The sequence below is a fragment of the Octopus sinensis genome, linkage group LG27 (assembly GCF_006345805.1).
Source record: "Octopus sinensis linkage group LG27, ASM634580v1, whole genome shotgun sequence".
NCBI classification, from domain to species: domain Eukaryota; kingdom Metazoa; phylum Mollusca; class Cephalopoda; order Octopoda; family Octopodidae; genus Octopus; species Octopus sinensis.
In genome coordinates this window covers 12,200,406-12,213,135 of record NC_043023.1, presented here as the reverse complement: position 1 = coordinate 12,213,135, position 12,730 = coordinate 12,200,406, and the positions used below count along the sequence as shown (strand labels likewise).

The window sequence follows — 12,730 nt, the reverse complement described above, 5'->3', positions numbered from 1 at the left end:
AAAAAATAGAAATATTAAATTTCTAAATATCTCAGAGACAGATATTTTGAGACAGTATACAACTGCTCTATCGTCCCACCACTGCTTATATCTATCTGAGATACTCTTTACTCTTTTACTTGTTTCAGTTATTTGGCTGTGGTCATGCTGGAGCACTGCCTTTAGTCGAGCAAATCGACCCCAGGACTTATTCTTTGTAAGCCTAGTACTTATTCTATCGGTCTCTTTTGCCAAACTGCTAAGTTACGGAGGACATAAACACACCAGCATTGGTTGTTAAGCAATGCTAGGGGGACAAACACACACATTATATATACATATATACGACGGGCTTCTTTTCAGTTTCCATCTACCAAATCCACTCACAAGGCTTTGGTCAGCTTGAGGCTATAGTAGAAGACACTTGCCCAAGATGCCACGCAGTGGGACTGAACCCGGAACCATATGGTTGGTAAGCAAGCTACTTACCACACAGCCACTCCTGCACCTATATATTTAGATATTTAGAAATTTAATATTTCTATTTTTTTTTTCTGATCAGTGAATTTACTTCACTGAAATTCTATATGTTTGCAAGGTCTAGACAGGCATCTTCAACCAGCCAGCCAGCAAGCCATGCTACTCCAGACTGATGAAGAGTAAAACTCAGAAACTAGTCTCTGGATTAAGGCTTAGCTGGATGAGGGTGCTTGTCTACCCCTTGTAAACATAAGGACACAGGAAATGTGTCAAGGCCAATAGGGAGCGTTGATGCTTCCTAGGGCTAAACAACGGTGGTGTAATTCCTTTTATGGGACTGTCACGTTAAGTTGACAGTAGGACAATAGGCGTAGGAGTGGCCGTGTGATAAGTAGTTTGCTTATGAACCACACGGTTCCGGGTTCAGTCCCACTGCGTGGCACCTTGGGCAAGTCTCTTCTACTATAGCCTCGGGCCGACCAAAGACTTCTGAGTGGATTTGGTAGACGGAAACTGAAAGAAGCCTGTCGTATATAAGTATATATATATATATATATATGTATGTGCGTGTTTGCGTGTCTGTGTTTGTCCCCCAGCATCACTTGACAACTGATGTTGGTGTGTTTACATCCCCGTAATTTAGTGGTTCGGCAAAAGAGACCAATAGAATAAGTACTAGGCTTACAAAGAATAAGTCCCGGGGTCGATTTGATCGACTAAAGGCGGTGCTCCAGCATGGCCACAGTCACATGACTGAAACAAGTAAAAGAGAGAGTATACAACTGCTCTATAGTAAATGTACAGTTACAGTAACACTTATGTGTGACTACTCACATGTGTACTTAAATGGCCTTTTTTAAAGAATGATTTACCACAGACATCACAATGATATGGCTTCTCTCCAGTATGAATACGCTTGTGACTGGTTAAATTGTTATTGTAAGAAAATGATTTGCCACAAATATCACAGTGATATGGTCTTTCCCCAGTGTGAACACGTCTGTGAATAGTCAAGTAACTACTTTCAGAGAATGATTTACCACAGATATCACAATGATATGGCTTCTCTCCTGTATGAACGCGTTTGTGATTATTTAAAGTATTGTTGTGAGAAAATGATTTACCACAGATATCACAATGATATGGTTTTTCTCCTGTGTGAACACGTCTGTGACTAGTCAAGTAACTACTTCGGGAGAATGATTTACCACAGATGTTACAATCATATGGCTTCTCTCCCGTATGAACACGTTTGTGATAAGTTAAATTGCTACTGTCAGCAAATGATTTACCACAGATATCACAATGATATAGTTTTTCCCCAGTATGAATACGTCTGTGACTAGTTAAAGCACTATTACAAGAGAATGATTTACCACAGGTATTGCAATGATACGGTTTCTCACCTGTATGAATATTTTTGTGTTTAGTTAAAGTGCTATTTTTAGAAAATGATTTATCACAAACATCACAGGAATATGGCTTTTCCCTAGCATGAGTAAGTCTGTGACTCGTCAACTGACTATTTTGAGAGAACGATTTGCCACAGATATCACAATGATATGGTTTCTCACCTGTATGAACAAGTTTGTGTTTAGTTAAAGCGCTGTTTTCAGAAAATGATTTGTCACATATATCACAGTGATATGGTTTTTCCCCAGTATGGATACGTCTGTGACCAGTCAAGTGACCATTTTGAGAAAATGATTTGCCACAGATATCACAATGATATGGTTTTTCTTTTGTGTGAATCAGTTTGTGTTTAGTCAAGTGACCATTTTCCATGAATGATTTACCACAGATGTCACAATGATATGGCTTTTCTCCTGTATGTGTACGTTTGTGACTAGTTACAGTGTTATTTTGAGAAAATGATTTACCACAGATATCACAGTGATATGGTTTTTCTCCAGTATGGACACGTCTGTGAATGGTCAAGTAATTACTTTGAGAGAATACCTGACCACAGATATCACAATGATATGGCTTCTCACCTGTATGAACACTTCTGTGTCTAATTAAAGTACTGCTCTGAAAGAATGATTTACCACAGATGTCACAATGATATTGTTTTTCCCCGGTATGAATACGTTTATGTCTACACAAGTGACTACTGCAAGAGAAAGATTTACCACAGATATCACACTGATATGGCTTCTCTCCTGTATGTGTACGTTTGTGAACAGTCAAGTAACTTTTTCCAGAGAATGATTTACCACAGACATCACAGGAATATGATTCCTCTCCTGTATCACAGTTGTCAGATTTTATTAAATTATTCATCATGAGAGAATAATTTACCATACATATCACAATGATATTTTTTTCATTTCTATGAATATGTTCATGTTCAGTTGAGTCACTATTTTCAGGGAAAAATTTAAGGCTATGTTTCTCTCATCTGTGGGATTATTTAATATCTAACTCAGCAGGTGAAAACTGTCAACTTGTTTGTAAAGTTATCCAACATGTAAAGCAATCACCTCCTCTACATTCCAGACAGTGAAGACAAGAAAAATATTTCACTGTTGTTTGTCATAGATATTATTTATATAAAGAGGTTGATGTGTTGATGAATGCTCCTTATAAATATATCATCTTCCTTTAGTTGATGAAAGTTGATAAAACTATCAAAGGTACATCTCAATGAAGAAATTTCTTTGACGTCAACAAGTTGGGATATTCTGAAATAAGAAAAGAAGCAGTAAGATAAAGAGTAAAAGATATAGTAATTGAACATTGCAAATATTACAGCATCAACACTCATCCATTTAATGTCTATGCTCACATGGGTCAGAATTCATTGAGGTGTTGAAAAACTGGCCATACCTAAACAAGTGTTTAGGTATAGCCAGTCTAAAGTTATCTCCTCATATCTTTCAGAAAAAGCAAAGCTTGATACATCTAAGAACAGAGAACCATATTTTTCCAAAGTTTTTATGTGTCTTTGATTCCATTTGAATACTATAACTTGGAAGGGTTCACATAAAAAAAAATAAACCATCTTACAAACAATAACTCTGAGCACCTTTTCAAACTCCACCTGTCTAACACCCGTGGACATAATTATGACCCTAGTATCGATCTATTGCATTTCAATCTGTTTAGGGTCAGGGGTGGGGGGAAGGGTATCTTTTTTTCTTCAGAAATGTAAATAAACCCAATCTGTTTCTTAAACGAGGGACATATTCATACGGCACAGAATGTTTTTTTTTTACCTCAATAGACGTCAGTGATTGGTTGAAATTGCAGAAATTGAAAAAAAAAAAACGACAACAAATATCTTACAAACTATAGAATTTTCTCAATAAAGCCAAGAGAAAAAGATATTTTATAAACACATTCTACCAGTATACGAAGTTTAAAAGTGTTTAGTTACGTGGAAATTATTTTTAAAAAACTGCCGGTCAAACCGAAAAGATCCTAATAATAATAATAATAATAGTAATAATAATTATGTGAATTTTCCGAAGGTCCTCTTTCCCCGCCATCCACGTTCGTTTGCGCAAATTTTATTTTTACACATTCGTTTTCTACACATAGTAGGCTGGGTTTTTTTTTGGTTAATATAGGGCGTAACAAATATCAGAAAATCAAAAAAAAAATGTGTGTAAATAGGTGTAAAACAACTTCCTATGAACGAATATGAAAAAAAAAATTCGCGCACGCGAAAGGGGGGTGGGGGAGAGGCCTCGGAAAATTCACATCGGGAAGTTCCGAAAGCGTCTGAGGGGCTGACCCGGGCACCAAAACAAAAAAAAAATAGTGTAATATGTGTAAAACAACTTGCTCTAAACTAATATGAAAAAAAAAATGCGCTCTCGAGAAAGAGGGGTGGGGGAGAGGCCTCGGAATATTTATATCGGGAATTTCCGAAAGCGTCTGAACCGGGCACAAAAACAAAAACAAAAACAGCGTAATAGGTGTAAAACAACTTGCTCTAAACGACTATCATGAAAAAAATGCGCGCTCGCGAAAGGGGGGTGGGGGAGAGGCTTCGGAAATTTCACATCTTCAGTCCACGGCCTTTAAACTAAGAAAAAATAGTGTAATTGGTGTAAAACTACTTGTTCTAAACGAGTATCAAGAACACACACTCACACATGAATCATAAACTCCGTATTTCGCAAAAAAAAAAATAAAGAGAAGAAATTCTGGAAAAAGTGAAGAAATGTTGGATCTCCGCCATGTGAATCAAAATACGTGTCAGAAACATCTTGAAATACTACAGAAATTATGTTACGAAAATGATAATGTATACATACCTCTTTGAGTGGTCCATCGATAATGATGATAAAGAAATGAGTTGGATTTGAACTCAGAATATTGACTAACACAACTACATACTACAAGACTCAAAATATTCAGCCAAGTCACCACCCTTTAACTAGCAATAATAATAACATCAATAACATAACAGCCAAAAGATTTATTTGTTCTGAAAATAACAATCATAGTAAATAAATATGTTCTTTAATATTCACATTCATGTGCACAGTTAAACACACTTACATACAAACAGTCACGCATGCATAATACAGAACGGAACACATAAATGAAGGATGCATTACTTAGTATATATTACATCTAGAGAATTTTGATTAATAAGTCAAATATGCAAATTATAAAGATAATTAATTGCTTTACTAAACAGTGTTGTAAAGGTGAAAAAATAAATTTGGGAAAAAAATACACGCCAAAACTAATTAATAAAGGATAATTAGGGAAGGATTGACACAAAATAATAATTTTTTCTGTCTCTTTTTTTCTGATAAATGCATCTTAATAAGTGAGAAGAATTGCATATATCTGAACTATTTCAAAGAAAAGCATAAATTTAATGTTTAAAATAGCTTTAACCAAGGAATGAGATCCAACATTTCTTCACTTTTTCCAGAATTTCTTCTCTTTATTTTTTTTTTTTTGCGAAATACGGAGTTTATGATTCATGTGTGAGTGTGTGTTCTTGATACTCGTTTAGAACAAGTAGTTTTACACCAATTACACTATTTTTTCTTAGTTTAAAGGCCGTGGACTGAAGATGTGAAATTTCCGAAGCCTCTCCCCCACCCCCCTTTCGCGAGCGCGCATTTTTTTCATGATAGTCGTTTAGAGCAAGTTGTTTTACACCTATTACGCTGTTTTTGTTTTTGTTTTTGTGCCCGGTTCAGACGCTTTCGGAAATTCCCGATATAAATATTCCGAGGCCTCTCCCCCACCCCTCTTTCGCGAGAGCGCATTTTTTTTTGTCATATTCGTTTAGAGCAAGTTGTTTTACACATATTACACTATTTTTTTTTTGTTTTGGTGCCCGGGTCAGCTCCTCAGACGCTTTCGGAACTTCCCGATGTGAATTTTCCGAGGCCTCTCCCCCACCCCCCTTTCGCGTGCGCGAATTTTTTTTTTCATATTCGTTCATAGGAAGTTGTTTTACACCTATTACACACATTTTTTTTTGATTTTCTGATATTTGTTACGCCCTATATTAACCTTTTTTTTTAGGTGACCATGTCTTAAATTGTAGATTAACCGATTAATATATTTTTCACTGGCTTTCCTCTCATTTTATTTATCTATTACGCCACTGTATATTAACACAAACCATTTAAATTAATGTACATCGCATGTAACATCAAAAATAGGCTTTCAACTTTTCGATTTGGAAGTAATTGTCAAAGACAAGGAAACAGATTTTCCTATTCAACATTATTATTGGTCATTTCCTATTTGATGTCCGTAAAATCGAATTTGTTTTAGTCTAAATTTTATTTCATTTCGATTAGTATGTCTTGCTGCGACACCTGGCTGTTCTTCGTTTTATTGTGAATTCCAACGAAATACTTACAGATCAGCCCATAATCAATTAAAGCCTTACAATTACGATACTGGTTCGATCTTTCTCAAATCCAGCTACTTGTATTACTTTGTGTTCTCGACGTGGATTGTTGAACAATTCTCAAATATGCCCAGGGCGAAACTCGATTCAAAATAACTCAAACATTTTCCCGCAATTTTCATTCATTGTTCGTAGTGTGTTCCACTTATAATTATGAAATGTTTTACTGAAATATACGTTTTGAGATCAAATTTTTAAATTTTTATATCATTTTACGAACGACATGTAGGAAAATACCTTAATATTACTTTTTCTTATTACAACCTTAAGATAAATATTTGTCAACTTACCGTATTCTTACGCATCAGTGCCCGAAATTAAACCACCATGAATATTTAAATTTTCCACTGCTGTAAAAAGGTATTCCCCTTTAAATGATTCTATTTCCCCGATCCTCCCCGAGATGGCTCTACGCGCTAGAAACCACCTTAGAGTCGGATCATGGCTGCTATTTTCAGCATGGTGGTATCTCGCAGATACCCTAATTTATAATTTAAATAATTAAGACCAAATATCTTACAAACTGTAAAATTTTCTCAATAAAGCCAAGAGAAAAAGATGTTTTATAAACACATTCTACCAGTATACAAAGTTTAAAAGTGTTTAGTTACGTGGAAATTATTTTTAAAAACTGCCGGTCAAACCGAAAAGATCCAATAATTTTTTAACACAAAGATCGACTAATCACGACTAGCAAGCGGGGATGCGCGAGTACGCAAGTGCGCGCACCGGGAGCCCTGTTCTCAACAACGGATCATTCCCGCCGTGTCCCCTTGGACTGTCCCAGGGCTAAACATAAAAAATAACCCGGAAAGAGACAATGCAGGCAGCGACGACGCATGTGCAAATCGCAACAGCCTTGAATGGAAATTGTGAAGGACGTATAAAGGAACCCAATTGCCAAGACTGTTCCTCTTTTCCTTTTGGCAAGTCAGGTCCCTCACTGCCCCTAGAACTGATGCTGCTGGCTCTCTTAGCTCCGACTCCCAACACATGGTGTCCCGATACCCTTCTCTCACAGTAAGTTACCATCTCACAATATATTCCCCTCCGGATCTTTTCCTTTTGATGGACGGATATCCTCCTTTTTTTACTAGAATGCCGCCAACGTCTTGCAACGAATCAACAGAATTAAAATGGTTTTTGGTCCTATTTAGGGAATCTTTATTCTTGATTTTCGGTACTACTACCGAACAGTGGTCCCGGTGCGCGTACTCGCGTATCCGGGTTAGCTAGTCATGACTAGTCGGTCCTACAACGATTACCTAGCAAAGTAAATAAAACAAAATAAATAATTTTTGTTAAACAAAGTAAATAAAACAGAAAAACGCAAGGCGATCCTTCGGTATAAGTACAAACATGACTTTGTTTACATTTCTGAAGATAACAAAAACCCTTTTCTCCCACCCCTAACCCTAACCCCCCATATATATATATATATATATATATATATAAACACTTTCTCGAAATGTATCCGGTACTTATACCGAAGTTACGCCAAACACAAAGTAAATAATTTTTAAAACTAAGTAAATAAAACACGACTAGCTAGCGCGAGTGAGCGCACCGGGACCTCTCTTCTTAAGTAGTACCTTCATTTGCACCGGGACCTCTCTTCTTAAGTAGTACCTTCATTTGCACCGGGACCTCTCTTCTTAAGTAGTACCTTCATTTGCACCGGGACCTCTCTTCTTAAGTAGTACCTTCATTTACATGTAACCCTCGTCTAATCACCACATTACCAACCAAACAATAAGAACAATCATATACCCATTAAAACTCATCCTCTGCTGGTCGTTTACTATGCTAGAAATAGCAATCATCATATGGCTTTTATCATGTATTTGCTTTCAAAGCAAGTGGTCCTGTGTTGACCCACACTATATGGCATCTCGACAAAGTGACTTCTACTATAGCCCTGGGCCAACTGAAGCCTTGTCATCATGGAGGCGATGTTCTTTCTTTCCCATGTTCCATGTAAATATGTTTGGACTTGGTGGAAAATCACTTCACTTGGAAACAGGTGAGGATTGGCAACAGGAAGGGCATCCAGCTGTAGAATGTCTGCTTCAAGCTCGGAAGAGTGGATGTTAAAATGCTGAGAATGATGAGGGCCTTGTTCAGTAAAAGGGCTTTTACATAGATCACACAAGCTGCTGGAAATAGCAGCCAAAAATATTTCTCAAAATTATAAATAAAGGATATTGAACCATATATTTGCTTTCAAAGCAAGTGGTCCTGTGTTGACCCACACTATGTGGCATCTAGACAAAGTGCCTTCTACTACAGCCCTGGGCCAACTAAAGCCTTATGAGGGAATTTGGTGCATGGAATCTGTATCATTCATACAATTATGTGTGTGTCTTTGTGTTAGAAGAAACATGCAAATGGCTGAGGGTTCTACAGACATGTGGACCCTAAATATAGTCCTCAGGAGCATCTAGCATGACACACAATATGACATGGATGGCCCTTTGAATTACAGATGCAACTTATTTTTGCCGGCTGAGTGGACTGATGCAATGTGAAATAAAGTGCTTTGGGGGCACAGTGTGCCACTGGGTATCAAACTCACCTCCTTACGCTAACCACTAGACCATGCCACTTCACAGGGGAAACAGTTGAAAGCAAAGAAAAAATGAGGAAAATATAAATAAATAGGCATAGGAGTGGCTGTGTGGTAAGTAGCTTGCTTACCAACCACATGGTTCTCGGTTCAGTCCCACTACGTGGCACCTTGAGCAAGTGTCTTCTACTATAGCCTCAAGCCGACCAAAGCCTTGTGAGTAGATTTGGTAGATGGAAACTGAAAGAAGCCCATCATATCTCTCTATATATATATATATATTTGTGTGTGTGTCTGTGTTTGTCCACCTAGCATTGCTTGACAACCGATGCTGGTGTGTTTACGTCCCCGTAACCTAGCGGTTCAGCAAAGAGTCCGATAGAATAAGTACTAGGCTTACAAAGAATAAGTCCAAGGGTCGATTTGCTCAACTAAAGGCGGTGCTCCAGCATGGCCACATTTAAATGACTGAAACAAGTAAAAGAGTAAACTTAGTGGTTCGGCAAAAGACACCGATAGAATAAGTACTTGGCTTACAAAGAATACGTCCTTGGGTCAATTTGCTCGACTAAAGGCGGTGCTCCAGCATGGCTGCAGTCAAATGACTGAAATGAATAAAAGAAAAAAATATAGAGAAACCTAAAAACAATTCACCCATGGATAAAATGTAAAACTTTCAATGCTTCAATGGATTCTGGTCCATGCAAACATAGACATTTAATGGATGAAAGTTAATGTAATATTTGCCATATTGAATAATTAAGTCATTTAACCATCCATCTTTTCCTATTTCAGAATATCACATCCGATGATTTTATTCCGCATCATCAATTAAAGGAAGACGAGGAATTTACAAAGCTTTCACCAATAAATCAACTACTTTATATAAGTAAAAATCTATGATAAAGAATTGGAAAATATTTCTTCTGGATGATGGAAATAACGGCAACATTTTCTTGTTTTTGCTGTGTGGAATGTAGAGAAGATGATTGCATTACAGGTTAAATAAACTTGATTAGCTTTACAAAGGACTTGACAGTTTTCATCTGTTTTGGATATTAAACAAAATCAGAGATAAAAAAATATAATATTAAATTGCAGCGTGGAAGGTGTTTGTAAGCCATTCAAGAAACACACAAAAGCCGTTCGATTCACTTCAACATTGAAGTTTAATTTGTCGAAATATTTTCGTCGCTTTAAGACCGCGACCTGTTCACTGACGAAAATCCGTGCTGCTATGCAAGTACATCTCCGTAAATATTAAATTATTCTCTGAAAATAGTGACGCAACTGAATGCTACCATATTCATTGGAATGAAAAAGACATCTTTGTGTCATGTATGACAAATTATTCTCTTAAAATGAGTAATTTAAATAAACCAAAAATCGCTGATACAGAAGAGAAGTCTTTCACTGAAGAAAGAGTCTTAACTAAACAGAAATGCATTCAGACAACGGTGAAACCATATCACTGTAATGTCTGTGGTAAATCATTCTCTCAAAGTATTGTGTTGACCCGTCACGTGCGTACGCATACAGGGGAGAAGCCGTATCATTGCAATATCTGTGGTAAATCATTCACTCAGAGTGGAGACTTGATTAAACACAGACCTACACATACAGGAGAGAAACCATTTCATTGTGATATCTGTGGTAAATCATTCTCCAGAAACAGTCAATTGACTAGGCACCACCGTGTTCATACTGGGGAAAGACCTCATAAATGTGACATCTGTGGTAAATCATTTTCTGAAACTAGTAAGCTGACTATTCATAAGCGTATTCATACCGGGGAAAAACCATTTCACTGTGATATCTGTGATAAATCGTTCTCTGAATCCGGTCACCTAACAATTCACAAACGTATTCATTCGGGTGAGAAGCCATACCCTTGTGATATCTGTGGTAAATCATTCTGTCGGCGTGGTGATTTGAGTAAACACAAAACTACACATACAGGAGAAAAGCCGTATCATTGCGACATCTGTGATAAATCATTTGCTGAAAATAACGCTTTAATTATTCACAAACGTATTCATACAGGAGAGAAGCCATATCATTGTAATATCTGTTGTAAATCTTTCTCTCAAAAAAGTCACTTGCTTAAACACAAACCTACACATACAGGAGAGAAATCATATCATTGTGATATCTGTGGAACCTCATTCTCTAGAAATAGTCACTTGACTAGTCACAAAGGTATTCATGCTGGAGAAAACCCATATCAGTGTGATATCTGTGGTGAGTCCTTCTTTCGAAAACGCCACTGAAGTACACATGTGAGTACCTTAAACCCTTGAGTATCATCTGGAGTTTTTTCTCAAAATGTAATGGTCAAAATCCCTAGTGCGTACTATATAACGAGGTTAAAAATGAAAAGTATTTTCTCAGCAATGTCTGAGTCTCTATTTGTTGTCCGGCAATGTTTATTCAGATGCATTTTGTGATGTCGGGCGCGAAAATACCTTAAGCTAAGCTTGAAGGCAATGAAGTCATAAAAGAATCATCCATAACTTGCAGTAAGCAACATTCATTAAACGTTATTACTGTTATTTCTTTATTTTCTGCAAACAAAATGCACAAAAAAGCTACACGTTTGTATTATGTTATATATACAATAATAATAAAGGACGTTACCGTATACATTTTTACAAACCAAGGACGTTATATAGACCTTATTGACTCAAGTTAGAGACGAGGTGTGTATTATACACAAGATTTAGGTTTTTCAGAGGTACAGCCCCCTAAAAATTTCCTGCGTATTGTACTCAAGGGTGGACTATACTCCAAGATTTACGGTATATATATATAAATATATACCATAAATCCTTGAGTATAATCCGCATTTTCCCCCCAAAATTTAAAGGTCAAAATCCCTAGTGCGTACTATATATGAGTTAAAATTGAAAAATATTTTCTAAGCAATCTCCGAGTCTCTATTTGTGTCCGACAATTTTTATTCAGACACATTTTGTGATGTCGGGCATGAAAATACCTTTACCCTTTCATTACTAACCTGGCTCTGGCTCTTTAGTATAAATGTCTTGTTTTCATAAGTTTTGAATTCAAATCTTCCACCAAACCTTAGTCACAATTTATGTTCCTAACACTAGCTTAATGATAATGATGTTATTTTACTAAATTCTTTGTTATATTTAAAATAATTGGAAAAAACACAGAGCACCTCAAAATAAATACAGTAATGAAAGGGTTAAGCTAAACCTGAAAGCAATGAAGTCATAAAAGAATCATCCATAACTTGCAGTAAGCAACATTTATTATAATAAAAGTATTCAGAACACAGAATAACATGTAACAAAAACAATTTGCAAATATATTTACATTCCCATATAACAGTTAAGAACATCACCATTATTTTATTACCCATGCACGGAAGTGTTCGTTCGATTAGGTGCTGCTGGCTTAATTACGCACGACTCAAGTTAGAGAAGTGCGTATTATACACAAGGTTTAGGTTTTTTGGAGGTACAGCCCCCTAAAAATCCCCTGCGTATTATACTCAAGGGCAGACTATACTCGGGGATTTACAGTATTCATACAGAAGTGTAACAATATCAATATTTATTACAGCAGGAAAATGATTATGAATATTTTGTGTTTAAAGACAAGGTTTATTTATCTTCAAGCTTGATGTTATCAACTTCAGTTCCATTAATGTCAATATGAAATTCGTGAATATGGACCTTGTTATCATGTGTATATGGAAATATATGAACACAGCCATGCCATTGATTCCTGGAGATGATTGTGCTGGATTTTTCAAGAATTTATTTTGAGGGAATAAAGGA

The 12,730-nt window shown here is 36.5% G+C and overlaps 3 protein-coding genes across 3 annotated transcripts in view; 1 reads left to right on the top strand and 2 right to left on the bottom strand.

Moving 5' to 3' along the window:
* The window catches only part of LOC115225160 (zinc finger protein OZF-like), a 328,337-nt gene that overhangs the window by 200,103 nt on the left and 115,504 nt on the right, over positions 1–12,730 (bottom strand). The gene's annotated exons all lie outside the window — the stretch shown is intronic.
* On the bottom strand, positions 1,139–6,976 carry LOC115225068 (zinc finger protein 2 homolog). The gene is made up of 5 exons (XM_036514297.1): positions 6,646–6,976; positions 2,585–3,143; positions 2,398–2,416; positions 1,866–2,061; positions 1,139–1,529 (listed from the first exon to the last, which is right to left on the bottom strand). Exons 2-5 carry the CDS (start codon positions 2,761–2,763, stop codon positions 1,276–1,278), a joined length of 648 nt encoding a protein of 215 aa, XP_036370190.1. The 5' UTR covers positions 2,764–3,143; positions 6,646–6,976; the 3' UTR covers positions 1,139–1,275.
* LOC115225462 (zinc finger protein 208-like) overlaps positions 7,197–12,730 on the top strand; it is a 524,237-nt gene continuing 518,703 nt past the window's right edge. Inside the window, exons 1-2 of the mRNA XM_029796419.2 lie at positions 7,197–7,375; positions 9,717–11,162. Of these exons, the coding sequence (XP_029652279.2) occupies positions 10,262–11,162 (901 nt within the window). The 5' untranslated portion in view covers positions 7,197–7,375; positions 9,717–10,261. The remainder of the gene's footprint in view (positions 7,376–9,716; positions 11,163–12,730) is intronic.

What these genes read in the sequence shown, in the direction of transcription:
- LOC115225068 (XM_036514297.1), bottom strand. Translation starts at nt 2,763, where the DNA reads ATGGTAAATTATTCTCTCATGATGAATAATTTAATAAAATCTGACAAC. An exon ending in ACACAAAAATATTCATACAG is followed by an intron (nt 1,530 to 1,865) that starts GTGAGAAACCGT and finishes GCGTTCATACAG; the next exon opens with GAGAGAAGCCATATCATTGT.